Raw genomic sequence first — 23,648 nt, 5'->3', positions numbered from 1 at the left:
CATTACAGAGGAAAGGGACTTCATAGAAGTGACTATACATATAACACTACAAAGGAGGAACACATATAATGTTTACATAGTAAATAGTTTTGTTGTGATTTTATCATAATAAATAAATAATAATTATTATCATAGTAACAATAGCTAGCATTCACAAAGCTTTCAAATCCTTCACTTTAGAAATATTATCTTCATAACAACCCTAGAAGGTAGGTGTTATTATTATCCTCATTTTAGGTGAGGAAACAGGCATAGAAAAATCATATGATTTGCTGAAAGTCCCACATCTAGTTAATGTCCAAAGCCAGATCTGAACTCGTGTATTATTTACTCCAAGTCCAATTCCCTGTCCCTTGAACTACTTAGTTGCCTTTTATATAAAATGAATACACTTATGCTTCCTTTCTATAATAAAAGAGTTCTTAGACTGAATAAATCGCAGATATTTAATATTACTGTTTAGCTGAATTAACAGAACATTTTGGGTAGGTTCAGTTTTTATAAATCAGTTTCTATTTTAAATGCGTTATGGGGACTGACTGCTTAAAGGAAGTCTGTGATAAATCCATATATAAGTAAATAACCCTTTTGTAAAGCTAATTGTCAGCCCTAATATCTTTATATTACATTTCCTTACAATAGGAGAAAGCTATACAAAAGCTTGTCATTTTCATTAAATTGAACTTTTAAGAAATAATAAAGATAGGAAACAATAGAGCTATAGTTTTTATTAGCAAGTTACTTGCAAACTCTTTCTCTAGTTTAACATGTTTTATTTTTTTGGTTCACTTTATTTTAGGCTTTACAAGATGAGCTGGAAAGCCGAAGCATTCAGATACGTTCTACAGAGAAAAAGCTACAGCATCGGGAGATGGAATCTCAGGAACAGGTACCCTCTCTTCTTTTAGTCTTTTCTCTTTACTATGCTGTATTATATGTTTTTACCTTACTTTTAAGATATACTTTTTTAAAGAAAGAGATCCAACTTGTTTGTGCAGCTAATGATAAATCTCTGTTTTCAAGTCTGCTGCCTCAAAGAACCTGATATGGCTAAAAAAGCTTAAAGATTAGTCCAGAGCAGTTATAACTGAGCCAGGTTGGAAGCAGAAAGATATAGAGGAAAAACTAGAGCAATTCAGAAACCGAGAGTCAAGTGTCTTCTAGTTTCCCACCAATTCCTCCATGGAGATATACTCAACAAATTAGATATTTCTTATATACTTTTCAGTGCCTTAAGGTTATCACTATTTCACTTGTCTATCTGTGTATGATTCCACTTCTTCATGAGCATGAATTAGTCATAAAATCTGGGATTACTAACAATATCTATTAATGTTTAGTATGGTCTGTCCATTTTTTTTTTTTTTTTTTGCTACTCTGCCACTAACACCTCAGCTATACAAAAAAAGTATATGGAACCATGGGCATTTTTACTATGACCAAACTCATATTAACTAATACATTTAACTAAACTAGTCGAAAAACATTTTACCATCTGTTTTATACTAATAGCCACTCCAACTTATGAGGATCTGCCAAAGTATCTATCTAAAATTTTGGAAAATTCAAAGTTACCTCCATGACATAATAAAATATTAGAAGATTTCATTGGAGAGCTCTTTCAGGTAACCAGAGTAACAATAACATCTTATACCCTTGAATGGGCAGAGAAGAATAAAAAAAAAACAAGAAAACCAAAAAGATGACCTATTTGACTTCTGAAGGAAGATCTGCAAATGAAAGTGCCTAGAGAGTTTAACAAGCAGAGTTCATTACCATTGTTACTGAAATCTATGTTATTCAAGACTTACCTAAAACAATTTTTTGATGCAAAATTCTAATTTACTTTTAGTTCTGTGTAAAAAGAAAGTACACTTTTTGGTAGCTTATAGTGCTTAAGGTCCTAGGATATCTCAAATCCTCCTGTTTTTGTTTAAAATGATTTATAATCAAACTGATTTTATTTTATACTTCTTCAATTTGGTTATGGAGTTTAAAAAACAGTATTTTTTAGTGTGGAGAATAAAAATTGAAATAGGGGAAACATCTGATATAAAATAGAAGGGTTTTTTTTTTTAATACTCAGGTTTTTCAGTAGACTTTTAATTTTAAATGTTTCAATCAATAATCTTTTTATTTTCAAAGTTGAGGGTTTTTTGATAACTTTTATAATGACACTAAAAAGAAAACATAGTATGGGAGTTAAAGAACCAGCCTCAAGTTTCTAGTTCTGGCTCCAGTACTATTGTCTATATAACCTATGGGCAAATCCTTTTATTGCTTCAGCTGACATGTTGCTAATCTACACTGTTAGGAGTTTCCTTATACCAATGAAACCAAATGCACAGTGCCACAGTTAAAAGTTAAAAGTGTAAAAGTTAGAAGGAGTTTTGTCATTTGGGATTCCCTATATCAGTGAAACCAGAAGTCCAAGTCCCTATCCCTATTTATTTAGTATTTATGCTTTTGTGTATTTCTCAGAAGTACTTAAGGAGATTGTATGTGATACATAAGATCAATATGGCTCTTATTTTCTGACATTCCTTAGCTTACTTTGTCAGAGTACAAAATAATTGTGAAAAAGCACAGCTCTTCTTACTAGGCTCTTGGAACCCCCAATATAATGGTACTGACTATCAAGTAGAATTGAGCATAAAAATTTGGAGCCTTGGATCAAAGTTTCTTAAACTGTGGATTGTAACCCTATAATGGGGTTATGTAACTGAGTATAGGGGTGGGGGAGTCATATAATTATGATATATTATCAGTAAATGTTTTATTTGCATGCCTATTTTATATATCTATATTAGGGTTCTCTAAAAATTTCTCTGGCAAAAAGGAGTTGCAAGTTGCAAAAGTTTAAGAAACCCTGCCTTAGATAATGACACAAAGAATTGATTTCTTTGAGGTTTCATGTAATATTCTCTGGTTCAATTTTCTTGGGAACTCTGGGAGCAGACCTTCTTTTCATTTCAGTAATCACCACAAGAGTAGCCAGGGGTTAAAGTCCAAATCCTTTATTATCTTTTTCAAAGTCTTGTCTCCTTTTCTGGAGCCCGGTCAGCTTTTTTAAAGGCCTTCTGGAGTCTTGGTTTCAGTGAAGAAGCTAAAGAGAACAGCCTGCCACCAAGGTGCTATGAGATGGGATGAATGAATCTGAGTCCAAGGGCTTGTGGTTCAACCTCCAGTCCACTTGTTTTCTCCTTCTCTCTGAGAGCTTAAGCTCCTGCCTCCAGTTCTCTTGTCTTCTCTGCCTCTCAATATGGCTGAGTTTGTTGGAGCTTATATGCTCTCTTATCATAGGTGTGAATCTTGTAGAACTATATTAAGTACTAACTACATGTCCTGAACTAGAGAACTATAAAGCACCATGCTAAACTAGATATCCATCAATTCCACTAACTTAACACCTTATAAGAATCCTTGTTTCAGAGTTCTGGCTCATAACAGTTTCATCTATAGGGAAGTCCTATGGCTAAGACATCAATAACAGTATTTTAGCACCATTATGCCACATTTAATGTTAATTAGTTAAGCTTTTCAGATCTGCAATCACCAACTCTTTTGTTGTAGTACCTCTTACATCTGCTTTCTCCTTTCCATTCCCCTTCACACCACCATATTTAATCTATATATAATCAATCACCATCTCTAATATAATAACTAACCTTCCTGCTTCTAACTTTCCCCTCTCATATTTATTTTTCTCAATGCTGCTAAAATAATGTTTGGTCCTCATCATAGGTTTGAGTGGATCATTCACTCCTCTACTTAAAACATGTTGTTAAATTCCTTTATGTACAAGATAAAAGACAAATTCAGTCTTACACAATTAGGCTTGAACATACTTTCCAGCCTTACTTCATACTTTTACCTTTCAGACTCTATATTCTAACCAGATCAAAGCACTGGTAGCTAACTTTTTCTACTGCTTTTCCTGTATACTTTTGTTCAAAACTACTGTGCCTCAAACGAATCCTTTTCCTATTTCATATGGTGAAATTCTGTTCCTTCTTTAAGATTCAATTCATGTACCATCTACTCCATCAGGCCCTTTCTTCACAAAAGTGATCCTTCTTTCTTCAAATTCCTCTTGATAATGTTTGCCTTTTTGTATGTATTATATTCCAAATTGTGTCATGATTATTTTACTGTACATCTTAACTCCCTATTAAATGGTAAACTATCTGAAGGCAAAATATATTATAGATATACAAAGATGAAATATCATTTTTATAAGATAGTCATAGGTCTTCAATTTAGCTCATGTAAGGATCCACTGTCAGAACTAAGGATATTTATTGTGCAGGAAAAGAAGTGAGGTAGAAGGGATGGTCAAGATTAGAGGTGGGGGAGGTAAGACATATTAAGTGAATTCAAGGATATGATAAACCAATATACAGAAAAGACAGAACTAGAAGCAGTGTGTGCAAGTTGCAAAGAGGCTGTTGTAGGCTTGCTGGAAGGAAAAGCTTTTTAATAAACAAACCTGATCCAGAAATATAGTGGGCTGCCCCCAGAAATCATTCTCCCTCATTTGAGATCTTTGAGAGAAGATTGGATTATTATATGTATTAGGAGATTTTTTCATGTACACATAGACTAGAAAACTACTGATCCCTTCCAACTTTGATTCCATAAACTGTGAGTCTTCAAGACATAACAATAAGAATCTGGGTTCCACAGAGTTCACAGTTTACTTTACTATTTCCTTTTAGTTTGAGGCTAGGCACACCTTTCCAACTTACTTGAAATCAACTTCATCTCTTAATGTCATCAACCATATTAAACTACAAGGAAAACAATTCATAATCAGTTCATTAAAGAGAAGGAAACAAAATACTCTGTGGGAGCTAGAGTCAGGATGAGAACTACTTGAGAAAATATCAGTCTTGAGAAAGAAAGTAGCATTTTTGTTTGATTTTAAAGGATGGTTAGGATTTTCTGAGAGATGTGATGACATTCTAGGTATGGAGAATTAGCCAATCAGGCAACTGAGATTTGTACTAAATAGTTGCTAGGAAATTCTTCCCTCTCTTTAACAAGCAAATATTGTTTCAAAATTGTATTGTATAAAAAAATTAGAATTGAGTTTGACAAAATTACAAAGGGGCAGTTTTCTGGGTTTTTAAAAAATTCTTTTTTTAAAAATGTGTATATTCTTTAAAACATTTTAAATGTTTCTGCTTTCCATTAAAGAAAAAAAAAATCCTGTATTTTGATTTTATAATAAAAATGAATGAAGCATTTAAAAACTTCTATGTTTTTAATTAAAAGCAAAAATTTGGTTCTCCTCAGATCTTGTTGGGTGGTATTCTTTGTGTTCAGTATTTTTCTTGTCTTAATTGGATATCATTATCACTCCATCATATCCAAGATTGATTGATATCAATAAATGTACTCCTTAGGCATAACTTAGGCACTATGTGATGCAATATTTTAAGTCTTTTGCAAAATTTAAATCATATCAGATAGTTAAGGTGAAAGTATTATTTGTGATTATATAATTGCAAAAGGTTGACTTATTATGAATGAAATTACAGCAAAAGAATGCAAAGTTTTTTTAAAAATTAGATAATATCTATTAATTTTGCAGAAAACGAACAAAATTGTCACCCCATAATTCATAAAACAGCTATCCATCATAAATAGCAAAGCATGAATATGCACACAATATTATTTAATAAATTCATGTAATTTATTGCATACAGCTGTTGTGTTCAGCTACAAATTAAATTTTACATAGAACTAAACTACAAAACCCACTTTGATGACTGCAGGTTGTTTTCATTTATTCATAATGAGTTTGAAGAATATATTAGCCCTTGATAAATCATTTTCCCTTATATAGTTTAGAAAAAAGAAGAAAGAATGACTATATATCATGGAAATGAAAATTGTAAAAATAGAATGTTATACTTTTTTGTGGGATAAGAAAGCCTGCTTATATATAACATTTTGAGTTTATCAAGTACAACAGAAATGTAAGTTCTTCTACTCTACTAAGATAATACATTAAAATACAGACTCTATTCTAACATCAAACCTCTTGTATCTATCCAAATTTCTTAGCCATTAGACAAGTTTCTTGGAATTGTTGTGGTTAATCAGTTTTCCCTACAGATTTTTGAAAGAAAATCTACTCCAGAGATGTCACATGATTCATCCTTCCATTTATTCATTCATGTCTGCATATTTGATCTTTATTTAGGGCTTCAAAAATTTTGTGACCTTTCATCAACACAAATCAGAATTCCTCTACTTAGACTCATGAGTTTCTGTAGCAAAAGAAAGAAAGAACAGTGGGAAGGATTAGAAAGAGATGAAAGAAGAAAAGAAAAAAATCATCCATCTACCATCTTTGTATGAGCCTCCCCAAAATTAACTAAATTAGCTTTTTGGTGGCAGTCACTAGGCCTATACCAAAAGCTTTTTCCAGATTTGTAAGAACTACCAAAATGTATATTCCATTTGCACAAACCTTTGAGAATTTAGGAATCTTGATTCCACTGTGGAGTAGGAATTTAGTAGAGAATGTTTTCAGTCAGCAGAAATTTATCAAGCAATTACCAAGTGCTGTGAGGATACAATAGTAAATAAGACTTGGTTTCTTCTCTCAAGGAACTTATAACATAGAAAAAGATAACATACAGAAAACAAGTGCCCTGGCCTATCATCATCCTTTTAAGGCCTAATTCTGTCATCCATTTGTTACCAATCCCTGATAGCTAATGTAATTTGCAAATTTTGTGTATTCTATAAATTTGATGAGCATCCTATTATTGATAAAAATGTTAAATAGCACAGGGCCAAGCACAAGTGCCTAGGATACTACACTGGAACCATCTGTCATGGTGACATTTAATAATTACTCTGAATCTAGTCATCTAAACAGTTATGTATCTTTCTGTGTTATCTTTTAATCCACATTTCTCCATTTCCCCCCTAAGAATAATATCAGATATTTTATCAAAATCTAGCAATATGTATCAATAGCATTTCTGTCATCTATGAGTTAATTTTATTTTTTTAAAGAGAGAAAAAATGTTTATTCTGGCATAAACTGTTCTCAATAAAAGCTCATTGCTTCTATTTCTAGGTGTTCAACCTACTGATCCATTTTAGATGTTTCCCAAGAATCAAAGTTAAGCTTATCTGTCTATGTTTTGTAGATTCTATTCTTTTCCATTTTTTAAAAATTGAGATATTTGTTCTCCAGTTTTGCAGCACCTCCCCCATTTTCCATGATATTTCAATTATCATTGACAGTAGCTCACCAGTCATATCTGCCAGTTAGTTCAAAGGATATATAAATCATCCAACCCAGGTAACATAAAGTCACCCAATAGGTACTATTGAGTATCTTGAGTATCAAATTCCACTTATTCATTTTGTTATGTCATTCTCCTATGTAGTAAAAATAAAGGCACTGCTCTACCATTTTTCTTGTAAGTTATCATTATCCAATTTTGTCCCAAAGATATTAATCTATTTTGTTTTTAATTTTCCCTTTTCCTTTAGCATAATTTTTTTAAAAAGGAGACTTTTAAAAATTGTGCTTAGCTTTCCTTACCAGCTTATTGTAGAATTATTCAAGCTTCATTACATCTTCTGAAAATTATTTCCTTAAATCTAATTTACTTAGTGAATTCCCTGTGTGTTTCCATTGGTTTCTTCAGAAAGATCTTGGTATTCTTCCATTGAAATTTTTTCCCTTTGAGTCCAGAGTTCTTACATATCTGCCATATTTTCCAAGCTGACTTCTCCTGAAGCTCTTTACTCCATTGAAGTCAATTTAATTTTTCTCTAAGTCTTTTGAAATCAGTTTTTCCAAAATCTAGAGTGTGTCAGCCTATGCAAGACTTGAAGATAAAATAGTCACTTGCTATCCACCTCCAGGGAAGGAGGTGGAAGGTCAGATGGTTGGAAGGAGATTGTGGGAGACTTTTTTTTTTAATTTTTATTTAATGATTACTTTATATTGACAACATTATCCCTTGCACTCGTTTCTTTTCCGATTTTTTTCCCTTCCCTCCCTCCACCCCCTCCCCTAGATGGCAAGCAGTCCTTTATATGTTGGATATGTTGCAGTATATCCTAGATACAATATATGTTTGCAGAACCGAACAGTTCTCTTGTTGCATAGGGAGAATTGGATTCAGAAGGTATAAATGACCCGGGAAGAAAAACAAAAATGCAGATAGTTCACATTCGTTTCCCAGTGTTCTTTCTTTGGGTGTAGCTGCTTTTGTCCGTCATTTATCAATTGAAACTTAGTTAGGTCTCTTTGTCAAAGAAATCCACTTCCATCAAAATATGTCCTCATACAATATCGTTGTCGAAGTGTATAATGATCTCCTGGTTCTGCTCATTTCACTTAGCATCAGTTCATGTAAGTCTCGCCAGTCCTCTCTGTATTCATCCTGCTGGTCATTTCTTACAGAACAATAATATTCCATAACATTCATATACCACAATTTACCCAGCCATTCTCCAATTGATGGCCATCCATTCATTTTCCAGTTTCTAGCCATTACAAATAGGGCTGCTACAAACATTTTGGCACATACAGGTCCCTTTCCCTTCTTTAGTATTTCTTTGGGATATAAGCCCAATAGAAACACTGCTGGATCAAAGGGTATGCACAATTTGATAATTTTTTGGGCATAATTCCAGATTGCTCTCCAGAATGGTTGGATTCGTTCACAACTCCACCAACAATGCATCAGTGTCCCAGTTTTCCCGCATCCCCTCCAACATTCATCATTATTTTTTCCTGTCATCTTAGCCAATCTGACAGGTGTGTAGTGGTATCTCAGAGTTGTCTTAATTTGCATTTCTCTGATCAATAATGATTTGGAACACTCTTTCATATGAGTGGTAATAGTTTCAATTTTATCCTCTGAAAATTGTCTGTTCATATCCTTTGACCATTTATCAATTGGAGAATGGCTTGATTTCTTATAAATTTGAGTCAGTTCTCTATATATTTTGGAAATGAGGCCTTTATCAGAACCTTTAACTGTGAAGATGTTTTCCCAGTTTGTTGCTTCCCTTCTAATCTTGTTTGCATTAGTTTTGTTTGTACAAAGGCTTTTTAATTTGATGTAATCAAAATTTTCTATTTTGTGATCAGTAATGGTCTCTAGTTCATCTTTGGTCACAAATTTCTTTCTCCTCCACAAGTCTGAGAGATAAACTATTCTATGTTACTCTAATTTATTTATAATCTCATTCTTTATGCCTAGGTCATGGACCCATTTTGATCTTATCTTGGTATATGGTGTTAAGTGTGGGTCCATGCCTAATTTCTGCCATACTAATTTCCAATTATCCCAGCAGTTTTTATCAAATAATGAATTCTTTTCCCAGAAGTTAGGGGCTTTGGGTTTGTCAAACACTAGATTGCTATAGTTGACTATTCTGTCTTGTGAACCTAACCTTTTCCACTGATCCATTAATCTATTTCTTAGCCAATACCAAATGGTTTTGGTGACTGCTGCTTTATAATATAATTTTAGATCAGGTACAGCTAGGCCACCTTCATTTGATTTTTTTTCATTAATTCCCTTGAGATTCTCAACTTTTTATTGTTCCATATGAATTTTGTTGTTATTTTTTCTAGATCATTAAAATATTTTCTTGGAAGTCTGATTGGTATAGCACTAAATAAATAGATTAGTTTAGGGAGTATTGTCATCTTTATTATGTTCGCTCGGCCGATCCAAGAGCACTTAATATTTTTCCAATTATTTAAGTCTGACTTTATTTGTGTGGAGACTTTTTTATAATTTTGCTCATATAATTCCTGACTTTCCTTTGGTAGATAGATTCCCAAATATTTTATGGTATCAACAGTTATTCTGAATGGAATTTCTCTTTGTATCTCTTGCTGTTGAGTTTTGTTGGAGAAGTATAAAAATGCTGAGGATTTATGGGGATTTATTTTGTAGCCAGCTACTTTGCTAAAATTATGAATTATTTCTAATAGCTTTTTAGTAGAATCTCTGGGGTTCTCTAAGTATACCATCATATCATCTGCAAAGAGTGATAGTTTGGTTTCTTCATTGCCTACTCTAATTCCTTTAATATCTTTCTCGACTCTTATTGCCGAGGCTAATGTTTCTAATACGATATTAAATAATAATGGTGATAGAGGGCAACCTTGCTTCACTCCAGATCTTACTGGGAAAGGTTCCAGTTTTTCCCCATTGCATGTGATGCTTACTGATGGTTTTAAATATATGCTCCTGACTATTTTAAGGAAAAGCCCATTTATTCCTATGCTCTCAAGTGTTTTTATTAGGAATGGATGGTGGATTTTATCAAATGCTTTTTCTGCATCTATTGAGATGATCATATGGTTTTTGTTTGTTTGGTTATTGATATAGTCAATTATGCTAATAGTTTTCCTAATATTGAACCAGCCCTGCATTCCTGGTATAAATCCTACTTGGTCATAGTGTATTATCCTGGTGACAATTTTCTGTAATCTTTTTGCTAATATTTTATTTAAGATTTTAGCATCAATATTCATTAGGGAGATTGGTCTATAATTTTCTTTCTCTGTTTTCAGCCTACCTGGTTTAGGTATCAGTACCATGTCTGTGTCATAAAAGGAGTTTGGTAGGATTCCTTCAATCCCTATTTTTTCAAATAGTTTATTTAGCATTGGAGTTAATTGTTCTTTAAATGTTTGATAGAATTCACATGTAAATCCATCTGGTCCTGGGGATTTTTTCTTAGGGAGTTGATTGATAGTTTGTTCTATTTCTTTTTTTGAGATGGTACTGTTTAGGATATTTACTTCTTCCTCTGTTGGTTTGGGCAAGCTATATTTTTGGAGGTATTTTTCTATTTCATTTAAGTTGTCGAATTTATTGGCATAAAGTTGGGCAAAGTAACTCCTAATTATTGCTCTAATTTCCTCTTCGTTACTGGTGAGTTCTCCCTTTTCATTTTTAAGACTAACAATTTGATTTTCCTGTTTCCTTTTTTTAATCAGATTTACTAAGAGTTTGTCTATTTTGTTGGCTTTTTCATAGAACCAACTCTTAGTTTTATTAATCAATTCAATAGTTTTTTTACTTTCAATTTTATTGATCTCTCCTTTTATTTTTAGAATTTCAAGTTTAGTGTTTGACTGGGGGTTTTTAATTTGTTCCTTTTCTAGCATTTTTAGTTGCAAACCCAATTCATTGACCTTCTCTTTCTCTATTTTATACAAATAGGCCTCTAGAGATATGAAATTTCCCCTTATTACCGCTTTGGCTGCATCACATACATTTTGGTATGATGTCTCATTATTATCGTTTTCTTGGGTGAAGTTATTAATTATGTCTATGATTTGCTGTTTCACCCAATCATTCTTTAGTATGAGATTATTTAGTTTCCAATTATTTTTTGGTCTACATCCCCCTGGTTTTTTGTTGAATGTAATTTTCATTGCATCGTGGTCTGAAAAGGATGCATTTACTATTTCTGCCTTACTGCATTTGAGTTTGAGGTTTTTATGTCCTAATATATGGTCAATTTTTGTATAGGTTCCATGAACTGCTGAAAAGAAAGTGTATTCCTTTCTGTCTCCATTACATTTTCTCCAGAGATCTATCATATCTAACTTTTCTAGTATTCTATTTACTTCTTTGACTTCTTTCTTATTTATTTTGTGGTTTGATTTATCTAATTCTGAGAGTGCAAAGTTAAGATCTCCCACTATTATAGTTTTATTGTCTATTTCTTCTTGCAGCTCTCTTAGTTTCTCTTTTAAGAATTTAGATGCTACCCCACTTGGTGCATATATGTTTAATATAGATAGTGCTTCATTATCTATGCTACCCTTTAGCAAGATATAGTGCCCTTCCTTATCTCTTTTAATTAGATCAATTTTTGCTTTAGCTTGATCTGAGATCAGGATGGCTACCCCTGCTTTTTTGACTTCACCTGAAGCATAGTAGATTTTGCTCCAACTTTTTACCTTTAACTTGCATGTATCTCCCCGCTTCAGGTGTGTTTCCTGTAAACAACATATTGTAGGATTCTGGCTTTTAATCCATTCTGCTAACCGCTTCCTCTTTATGGGGGAGTTTACCCCGTTCACATTTATGGTTAGAATGACCAATTCTGTATTACTTGCCATCTTGTTAACCCCGGTTTATGCTTTTCTCCCTTCTTTCCCCTTTCCCTCCCTTCCCAGTATTAAGCTTGTGAGCACCACTTGCTTCTCACAGCCTTCCCTTTTTAGTATCCCTCCCCCTGCCTTAGAGTGCCTCCCCCTATCTTACCCCTTTCCCTCCCAGTTCCCGTATTCCCTTCCACTTAGCTTATTCCTTCCCTTTTCACTTTTCCCTTCTCACTTTTCAATGAGGTGGGAGAAGTTTCACCATAGATTGAATATGTCTTAAGATTTTTCACTTAAAGCCAATTCTGAAGGCAGTAAGATACCCACTATATTCATCCCCCTCCCTTCTTTCTCTCAGATATAATAGGTTTCCTATGCCTCTTCATGAGATGTACTACCCCCACTTTACCCTTTTTCTGGTACAATGTCCTTTCCACATCAATTTCTAGAACAAGGTATACATGTATTCTTTATACATCTGTATAGTCAAAATATAGTTCCCAAGATTAATCTTTACCTTTTTAGATTTCTCTTGAGTTCTATATTTGTAGATCAAACTTTTTGTTAAGTTATGGCTTTTTCATCAGAAATAGATGAAATTCGCTTACTTCGTTGAATGTCCATCTTCTTCCCTGGAAAAAGATGCTCACTCTCGCTGGGTAAGTTATTTTTGGTTGCATACCAAGTTCCTTAGCCTTTCAGAATATCATATTCCAGGCCCTTCGATCTTTTAATGTGGATGCTGCCAGATCCTGGGTGATCCTTATTGTGGCTCCTTGATACTTGAATTGGGTTATTCTAGTCGCTTGCAATATTTTTTCCTTCATCTGAGGGTTCTGGCATTTGGCCACTATACTCCTTGGTGTTTTGATTTTAGGATCCCTTTCAGTGGGTGATCAATGAATCCTTTCAATGTTTATTTTTTCCTCTGTTCCTATGACTTCTGGGCAGTTCTCTTTGATAATTTCCTGGAAAATAGTGTCCAGGCTCTTTTTTTCATCATTCTTTTCTGGGAGTCCAATGATTCTCAGATTGTCTCTCCTGGATCTGTTTTCCAGGTCTGTTGTCTTCCCCAGAAGGTATTTCACATTCTTTTCCATTGTTTGATTTTTTTGGATTTGCTTGACTGATTCTTCTTGTCTCCTCGAGTCATTCAATTCCATTTGTTCGACCCTGATTTTCAGTGAAGTATTTTCTTCACTCACTTTTTTAAGATCTTTTTCTAATTGTCCAATTGAGTTCTTTTGTTCTGTGGAATTTTTTTCCATTTCGCCAATTTTGTTTTTTAGAGAGCTATTTTCTGTTTCCAGTTCACCAATCCTATTTTTCAAGGATTTTACTTCTTTATCCACTTTCTCTTTAACTGACTTCTCCAGGCTCTTTTGCCAAGCCTCCCTCTCCTTTTCCCAAGCTTCCCTCTCCTTTTGCCAAGCCTCCCTCTCCTTTTCCCAAGCTTCCCTCTCCATTTGCCAAGCCTCACTCTGCTTTTCCCATTTTTCTTCTAGCTCCCTTGTGAGAGCTTTTTTAATTACTTCTATGAGGTTCATCTGTGCTGAGGAACAGATGATCTCCTCCTTTGGGGATTCACCTGGAGACTGTCTGTTTTTAGTCTCCTCAGGATTTAGAGTCTGCTCTCTATCTGTATAGAAGCTGTCAAGGGTTAAAGTCCTCTTCAGTTTCTTGCTCATTCTGTCTAATAATCAGAGACAAACTAGCAAAGAAAAACAGAAAAAACTGGAGTCTTTCTTTGGGGGAGGTGCTGGGTGTGTTATCAAGCTTCCTCTACAGACTGCGGGGGGGCAGCAGTGAGGCACTAGCAGGACTGTGCTGCGCCTGCGCTCTGAGATCCCAGAGCGTGCTAAGTCACTGTTGGGGGGGGAGGGGGGCGGCCAGGTCCCGAGAGACTCCAGCTGTTTGGGGTTGTATTCTTCACCCCCGGTGTTTTTAGCTTCTCTGCTGGGCTGCTGACTTGCTGCCGGAGCAAAGTATCCAAACCTGTAGCGAAGCTCTCCCCGCAGAGACCGCTGCGATCACTCCCCACCTCCTCTCCCGTCTGCTCCCATGCTCTCACTGCCGCTGCCCTCAGCCTACGCCCTATCTAAAACCGTCCCAGCCCTCAGTAAAGACAGACCTTTCTTGGCGAATCTCAAGGATGGCTTCTCTTAGTAACTATATGTGGGTTTTTTTTTAGTCAAGCATTAATTCAGAGGCTTGTAATGAAGTGGATAGTGAGAGAAAGCGCGGAGCTTATGCAGCTGTGAGCCTCCTCTCCACCATCTTAACCGGAAGTCCCTGTGGGAGACTTTTAATGGTGTTGGATTCAGAACTCCATAGCATTGCCCATACACAGTTCTAGGATCGAGGCTCAGAATCAAAAAAAGTGGTAGCACTTGATACCTTAGGGGAAGAGGAGCTCAAGTCATGCTTCTGGGATGAAGAAGAGTGCTTGAGATTTCTCACTTTGGATCTTAATTACAAGTAGCAAGTTCAACTGAGTACAGTTACAAGTAACTGTGGCTACAATAGAGCCAGATCCTTAATCACAGTCCTAGATCCAGGAAGAGTGTTAGCAAGTGGCTACAGAGAGCAAGATGACTACCTGGGAAAAGAGGGAATAGGCTAGCAAAGCAGTGACCACAGCTCTCCTTAAATAATAAAGGCACCAAAACCCTACCCATCCCCAGACCTTACTCTGGAAAGAGCTACAGGAAAGACCTAAAGCCTCCATATTGAGAACAAAGCCAAACTTTAACATAAAATTAAAAGCTAAGAAATATGCTGGGAAATGAGTAAATAACAAAACAAAACAAAACAAAACAAAACAAAAAAAAAACCCTGACCATAAAAAGTTACTATAGTGACAGGGAAAATCAAGAAACAAACCAAGATGACAATGGTGTCAAAATAGCTACAAGCAAAGCCTCAAAGAAAAATGTACACTGTATACAAACCAACTAAATTCTTGGAAAGAGCTCAATAAAGATTTTTTAAAAATTAAATAAAAGAGGCTTGAGAAATTGGTAAAGAAATGAGAATGATATAAGAAAATTATGAAAGTCGAATCAACAGCTTGGTAAAAGAGAAATTGCTAATAAAAACAATACCTTAAGATATAGAATTAATCAAATGGTAAAGAAGTGGAAAAAGTTACTGAGAAGAATAATGCCTTTAAAGCAGAATAGACTAAATTATGAAAAGAAAGTCAGCAGCTTGGGAAAAGATATACAAAAATTCACTAAATGAAAGAACTCAAGAAATAGAATTGGCCAAATGGAAAAAAAAGGTACCAAAAAAAATCTTAAAAATTATTCCCTAAAAATTAGAATTGAGCAAGTGGAAACAAATGTCTTCATGAGATATCAAGAAACAAAATATAATTGAAAGAAGAAAAAAGGAAAAAAAAGCATGAAATAAATCATTAGAAAAATTATTGATCTGGAAAATAGATAGAAGAAAGAAATATTTAAAAATATTGGAATTCTAGAAAGCCAAGCTTAAAAAAAAAAAAACTTGCACATCATATTTCAAGAAACTATGAAGGAAAACTGCCCCAATATCTTAGATACAGGGGTAAAGTAGAAATTAGAAGAATCTGCTCATCATCTCCTGAAAGAGATACCAAAATTAAAATCCTCAGGAATGTTATAACCATATTTCCAGAACTTCAAGGTCAAGGAGAAAATATTGCAAACAGCCAGAAAAATACAATCAAAATATTATGGAGACACAGGATGACACAAGATTTAAAAACTTCATGTTAAAGGATTGGAAGGCTTGAAATATGATAGCCTAGAAGGGAAAGAACTAAAATTATTACCAAAAACGACTACCAGCAAAACTGAGTTAAATCCTTCTAGGGGAAAAACATAGACATTTAATGCACTAGGAGATTTTCAACTATTCCTAATGAAAAGATCAGAAATGAACAGAAATTTGATGTTTTTTTTAATATTTTATTTTATTTTATTTTATAATAACTTTATATTGACAGAATCCATGCCAGGGTAATATTTTTACATTATCCCTTGCACTCATTTCTGTTCTGATTTTTCCCTTCCTTCCCTCCCCTAGATGGCAAGCAGTCCTGTATATGTTAGATATGTTACAGTATAACCTAGATACAATATATGTTTACAGAACCAAACAGTTTTCTTGTTGCACAGGGAGAATTGGATTCAGAAGGGAAAAATAACCCGGGAAGAAAAACAAAAATGTAGATAGTTCACATTCATTTCCCAGTGTTCTTTCTTTGGGTATAGCTGCTTCTGTCCATCATTTATCAATTGAAACTGAGTTAGGTCTCTTTGTCAAAGAAATCCACTTCCATCAGAATACATCCTCATACAATATCATTGTCGAAGTGTATAATTATCTCCTGGTTCTGCTTATTTCACTTAGCATCAGTTCATGTAAGTCTCGCCAGTCCTCTCTGTATTCATCCTGCTGGTCATTTCTTACAGAACAATAATATTCCATAACATTCATATACCACAATTTACCCAGCCATTCTCCAATTGATGGCCATCCATTCATTTTCCAGTTTTTAGCCACTACAAAGAGGGCTGCCACAAACATTTTGGCACATACAGGTGCCTTTCCCTTCTTTAGTATTTCTTTGGGATATAAGCCCAGAAGTAACACTGCTGGATCAAAGGGTATGCACAATTTGATAACTTTTTGGGCATAATTCCAGATTGCTCTCCAGAATGGTTGGATTCATTCACAACTCCACCAACAATGCATCAGTGTCCCAGTTTTCCCGCATCCCCTCCAACATTCATCCCCTCCAACATTTCCTGTCATCTTAGCCAATCTGACAGGTGTGTAGTGATATCTCAGAGTTGCCTTAATTTGCATTTCTCTGATCAATAATGATTTGGAACACTCTTTCATATGAATGGTAATAGTTTCAATTTCATCATCTGAAAATTGTCTGTTCATATCCTTTGACCATTTATCAATTGGAGAATGGCTTGGTTTCTTATAATTTTGAGTCAGTTCTCTATATATTTTGGAAATGAGGCCTTTATCAGAACCTTTAACTGTGAAGGTGGTTTCCCAGTTTGTTGCTTCCCTTCTAATCTTGTTTGCATTAGTTTTGTTTATACAAAGGCCTTTTAATTTGATGTAATCAAAATTTTCTATTTTGTGATCAGTAATGGTCTCTAGTTCATCTTTGGTCACAAATTTCTTTCTTCTCCACAAGTCTGAGAGATAAACTATCCTATGTTCCTCTAATTTATTTATAATCTTGTTCTTTATGCCTAGGTCATGGACCCATTTTTGATCTTATCTTGGTATATGGTGTTAAGTGTGGGTCCATGCCTAGTTTCTGCCATACTAATTTTCAGTTATCCCAGCAGTTTTTATCAAATAATGAATTCTTTTCCCAAAAGTTAGGATCTTTGGGTTTGTCAAACACTAGATTGTGAACCTAACCTTTTCCACTGATCCACTAATCTATTTCTTACCCAATACCAAATGGTTTTGGTGACTGCTGCTTTAAAATATAATTTTAGATCAGGTACAGCTAGGCCACCTTCATTTGATTTTTTTCATTAATTCCCTTGAGATTCTCAACTTTTTATTGTTCCATATGAATTTTGTTGTTATTTTTTCTAGATCATTAAAATATTTTCTTGGAAGTGTGATTGGTATACCACTAAATAAATAGATTAGTTTAGGGAGTATTGTCATCTTTATTATATTCGTTCGGCCTATCCAAGAGCACTTAATATTTTTCCAATTATTTAAGTCTGACTTTATTTGTGTGGAGATTTTTTTTATAATTTTGCTCATATAATTCCTGACTTTCCTTTGGTAGATAGATTCCCAAATATTTTATGGTATCAACAGTTATTCTGAATGGAATTTCTCTTTGTATCTCTTGCTGTTGGGTTTTGTTAGATATGTATAAAAATGCTGAGGATTTCTGGGGATTTATTTTGTATCCTGCTACTTTGCTAAAATTATGAATTATTTCTAATAGCTTTTTAGTAGAATCTCTGGGGTTCTCTAGGTATACCATCATATCATCTGCAAAGAGTGAGAGTTTTGTTTCCTCATTGCCTACTCTAATTCCTTTAATATCTTTCTCGACTCTTATTGCTGAGGCTAGTGTTTCTAATACGATATTAAATAATAATGGTGATAGTGGGCAACCTTGCTTCACTCCAGATCTTACTGGGAAAGGTTCCAGTTTTTCCCCATTGCATATGATGCTTACTGATGGTTTTAAGTAGATGCGCCTGACTATTTTAAGGAAAAGTCCATTTATTCCTATGCTCTCAAGTGTTTTTATTAGGAATGGATGTTGGATTTTATCAAATGCTTTTTCTGCATCTATTGAGATGATCATATGGTTTTTGTTTGTTTGGTTATTGATATAGCCAATTATGCTAATAGTTTTCCTAATATTGTACCAGCCCTGCATTCCTGGTATAAATCCTACTTGGTCATAGTGTATTATCCTGGGGATGATTTTCTGTAATCTTTTTGCTAATATTTTATTTAAGATTTTAGCATCAATATTCATTAGGGATATTGGTCTATAATTTTCTTTCTCTGTTTTCAGCCTACCTGGTTTAGGTATCAGTACCATGTCTGTGTCATAAAAGGAGTTTGGTAGGACTCCTTCAATCCCTATTTTTTCAAATAATTTATTTAGCATTGGAGTTAATTGTTCTTTAAATGTTTGGTAGAATTCACATGTAAATCCATCTGGTCTTGGGGATTTTTTCTTAGGGAGTTGATTGATAGTTTGTTCTATTTCTTTTTCTGAGATGGGACTGTTTAGGATAATGTTAGTTTGGGCAAGCTATATTTTTGGAGGTATTCTTCTATTTCATTTAAGTTGTCGAATTTATTGGCATAAAGTTGGGCAAAGTAACTCCTAATTATTGCTCTAATTTCCTCTTCGTTAGTGGCGAGTTCTCCCTTTTCATTTTTAAGACTAACAATTTGATTTTCCTGTTTCCTTTTTTTAATCAGATTTACTAAGAGTTTGTCTATTTTGTTGGTTTTTTCATAGATCCAACTCTTAGTTTTATTAATTAATTCAATGGTTTTTTTTACTTTCAATTTTATTGATCTCTCCTTTTATTTTTAGAATTTCAAGGTTAGTATTTGACTGGGGGTTTTTAATTTGTTCCTTTTCTAGCATTTTTAGTTGCAAGCCCAATTCATTGACCTTCTCTTTCTCTATTTTATAGAAATAGGCCTCTAGAGATATGAAATTTCCCCTTATCACTGCTTTGGCTACATCCCATACATTTTGGTATGATGTCTCATTATTATTGTTTTCTTGGGTGAAGTTATTAATTATGTCTATGATTTGCTGTTTCACCCAATCATTCTTTAGTATGAGATTATTTAGTTTCCAATTATTTTTTGGTCTACTTTCCCCTGGCTTTTTGTTGAATGTAATTTTCATTGCATCGTGGTCTGAAAAGGATGCATTTACTATTTCTGCCTTACTGCATTTGAGTTTGAGGTTTTTATATCCTAATATATGGTCAATTTTTGTATAGGTTCCATGAACTGCTGAAAAGAAAGTGTACTTCTTTCTGTCTCCATTATATTTTTCCAGAGATCTATCATATCTAACTTTTCTAGTATTCTATTTACTTCTTTGACTTCTTTCTTATTTATTTTGTGGTTTGATTTATCTAATTCTGAGAGTGCAAAATTGAGATTTCCCACTTTTATAGTTTTGCTGTCTATTTCTTCTTGCAGCTCTCTTAATTTCTCTTTTAAGAATTTAGATGCTACACCACTTGGTGCATATATGTTTAATATAGATAGTGCTTCATTATCCATGCTACCCTTTAGCAAGATATAGTGCCCTTCCTTATCTCTTTTAATTAGATCAATTTTTGCTTTAGCTTGATCTGAGATCAGGATGGCTACCCCTGCTTTTTTGACTTCACCTGAAGCATAGTAGATTTTGCTCCAACTTTTTACCTTTAACTTGCATGTATCTCCCCGCTTCAGGTGTGTTTCCTGTAAACAACATATTGTAGGATTCTGGTTTTTAATCCATTCTGCTAGCCGCTTCCTCTTTATGGGGGAGTTTACCCCGTTCACATTTATAGTTAAAATGACCAATTCTGTATTACTTGCCATCTTGTTAACCCCGGTTTATGCTTTTCTCCCTTCGTTCCCCTTACCCCCCTTCCCAGTATTAAGCTTGTGATCACCACTTGCTTCTCACAGCCCTCCCTTTTTAGTATCCCTCCCCCTGCCTTAGAGTTCCTCCCCCTATCTTACCCCTTTCCCTCCCAGTTTCCATATTCCCTTCCACTTAGCTTATTCCTTCCCTTTTCACTTTTCCCTTCTCACTTTTCAATGAGGTGGGAGAAGTTTCACCATAGATTGAATATGTCTAAAATTTTTCTCTTAAAGCCAATTCTGAAGGCAGTAAGATACCCACTATATTCATCCCCCTCCATTCTTTCTCTCAGATATAATAGGTTTCCTTTGCCTCTTCATGAGATGTAGTATCCCCACTTTACCCCTTTTCTGGTACAATATCCTTTCCACATCTAGTTTCTAGAACAAGATATACATGTATTCTTTATACATTTTTATAGCCAAAATATAGTTCCCAAGATTAATCTTTACCTTTTTAGATTTCTCTTGAGTTCTATAATTGTAGATCAAAGTTTTTGTTAAGTTCTGGCTTTTTCATCAAAAATAGGTGAAATTCACTTACTTTGTTGAATGTCTATCTTCTTCCCTGGAAAAAGATGCTCATTCTAGCTGGGTAAGTTATTTTTGGTTGCATACCATGTTCCTTAGCCTTTCAGAATATCACATTCCAGGCCCTTCAATCCTTTAATGTGGATGCTGCTAGATCCTGGGTGATCCTTATTGTGGCTCCTTGATATTTGAATTGGGTTTTTCTAGCCGCTTGCAGTATTTTTTCCTTTGTCTGAGGGTTTTGGCATTTGGCCACTATATTCCTTGGTGTTTTGATTTTAGGATCCCTTTCAGTAGGTGATCGATGAATTCTTTCAGTGTCTATTTTACCCTCTGTTTCTATGACTTCTGGGCAGTTCTCTTTGATAATTTCCTGGAAAATAGTGTCCAGGCTCTTTTTTTCAATCATGCTTTTCTGGGAGTCCAATAATTCTCAGATCCTCTCTCCTGGATCTGTTTTCCAGGTCTGTTGTCTTCCCCAGAAGGTATTTCACATTCTTTTCCATTGTTTGATTTTTTTTTGGATTTGCTTGACTGATTCTTCTTGTCTCCTGGAGTCATTCAATTCCAGTTGTTCAATTCTGATTTTCAATGAAGTATTTTCTTCACTCACTTTTTAAAAATCTTTTTCTAATTGTCCAATTGAGTTCTTTTGTTCTGTGGAATTTTTTTCCATTTCGCCAATTTTGTTTTTTAGAGAGCTGTTTTCTGTTTCCAGTTCACTAATCCTATTTTTCAAGAATTTTATTTCTTTATCCAGTCTCTCTTTAAATGAGTGGGATGACTTCTCCAGGCTCTTTTACCCAAACCTCCCTCTCCTTTTCCTATTTTTCTTCTACCTCTCTTGTGAGAGCCTTTTTAATTTCCTCCGAGATTCATCTGTGCTGAGGAACAGATGATCTCCTCCTTTGGGGATTCACCGGGAGACAGTCTGTTTTTAGTCTCTTCAAGGTTTAGAGTCTGCTCTCTGTCTATATAGAAGCTGTCAAGGGTTAAAGTCCTCTTCAATTTTTTGCTCATTTTGTCAAAGAATCAAAGACAAACTAGCAAAGAAAAAAAAGAAAAAACCCTAAATGGAGACTGCTTTCTTTGGGGGAGGGGCTGGGTGGTGTTACCGAGTTTCCTCTACAGACTGCCGGGGCAGCAGTGAGGCACTAGCAGGACTGTGCTGTGCCTGCGCTCTGAAATCCAAGAGCATGCTGAGACACTGTGGGAGAGGGGTGGCCAGGTCCTGAGAGACTCCAGCTGTTTGGGGTTGTATTCTTCACCTCCTGGTGTTTTTACCTTCTCTGCTGGGCGGCTGACTTGCTGCCAGGGCAAAGTATCCAGTCCTGTAGCCAAGCTCTCCCCGCAGAGATGGCTGCGATCACACCCCACTCCCTCTCCAGTCTGCTCCCGTGCTCTCACTGCTGCTGTCCTCAGCCTATGCCCAATCTAAAACCTTCCCCGTCTTCAAGCAAAAACAGACCTTTCCTGGCAAATCTCAAGGATGGCTTCTCTTGGTAACTATTTGTGGGTTTTTTCAGTCAAGCATTAATTCAGAGGCTTGTAATGAAATGGATAGTGAGAGAAAATGCGGAGCTTACACAGCTATGTGCCTCCTCTCTGCCATCTTGGCCGGAAGTTCCAGAAATTTGACATTCAAACATAAGACTTAGAAACATAAGGGATTCAATAAAATGAAATTGTTTGTATTTCTAAATGGGAAAATGATGCATGTAATTTTTAAGAACTTTATTAGGGCAGTTAGAAGTAGTGTACATAGAGGGCACAGATGTTGATAATCCCCCTCATCCCCCCCCCCAAAAAAAAAAAAGGAAATAAAAAGTGAGAGTAAAGGATGCATGGCAAAGGGATGAAGGAGGAAGTTGAATGAGGTAAGTTATCTCACATAAAAGAGACAAGAAAGCTTTTATAATGGGAGGAAAGATTGTGGGGAAAGGGGGCTCCAAGCAACACTTGAAATTTACTCTCATCAGAATTGCAACAAAGAGGGAATAAAATACACACTGATTTGCGAATAGAACTCTGTCTTATCGTAGAGGAAAGTGGGAAAATAATGTGATAAAAGAAGAGTGTATGGAAGGAATCTTTTTGAGGGGGGGCTGAATGTGAGAGTTTTATTTATTTTATTTTTTATTAGGTTTTCTTTTTTTAATTATTATTTTAGCTTTTTTTTTTTTTACAAGATATATGCATAGGTAATTTTTCAGCATTTTCAGCTGCAAATACTTTTGTTCCAACTTTTTCCCTCCTTCCCCCCCACTTCTTCCCCCAGATGGCAGATTGATCAATACATGTTAAATATGTTAAAGTATAAGTTAAATACGATATATGTATACATTTCTAAACAGTTAATTTGCTGTATAAAAAGAGTCAGACTTTGAAATAGTGTAGCCTGTGAAAGAAATAAAAAATGCAGGCGGACAAAAATAGAGGGATTGGGAATTCTATGTAGTGGTTCACAGTCATCTCCCAGAGTTCTTTTGCTGGATGTGGCTGGTTCAGTTCATTACTGCTCTATTGGAACTGATTTGATCCATCTCATTGTTGAAGAAGGCCACGTCCATCAGAATTGATCATCATATAGTATTGTTGTTGAAGTATATAATGATCTCCTGGTCCTGCTCATTTCACTCAGCATCAGTTCGTGTAAGTCTCTCCAGGCCTTTCTGAAATCATCCTATTGGTCATTTCTTACTGAACAATAATAATCCATAATATTCATGTACCATGATTTATTCAGCCATTCTCCAATTGATGGGCATCCATTTAGTTTCCAATTTCTGGCCACTACAAAGAGGGCTGCCACAAACATTCTTGCACA

The 23,648-nt window shown here is 34.9% G+C and overlaps 1 protein-coding gene across 1 annotated transcript in view; it reads left to right on the top strand.

Moving 5' to 3' along the window:
• Positions 1-23,648, top strand: part of CEP112 (centrosomal protein 112) — a 589,318-nt gene that overhangs the window by 486,282 nt on the left and 79,388 nt on the right. Inside the window, exon 23 of the mRNA XM_051996640.1 lies at positions 800-889. Within this exon, the coding sequence (XP_051852600.1) occupies positions 800-889 (90 nt within the window). The remainder of the gene's footprint in view (positions 1-799; positions 890-23,648) is intronic.

This window comes from Antechinus flavipes, chromosome 4 (assembly GCF_016432865.1).
Source record: "Antechinus flavipes isolate AdamAnt ecotype Samford, QLD, Australia chromosome 4, AdamAnt_v2, whole genome shotgun sequence".
Lineage (NCBI taxonomy): Eukaryota > Metazoa > Chordata > Mammalia > Dasyuromorphia > Dasyuridae > Antechinus > Antechinus flavipes.
The sequence above is the reverse complement of the archived record's forward strand: the minus strand, read 5'-3'. Positions and strand labels throughout refer to the sequence as shown.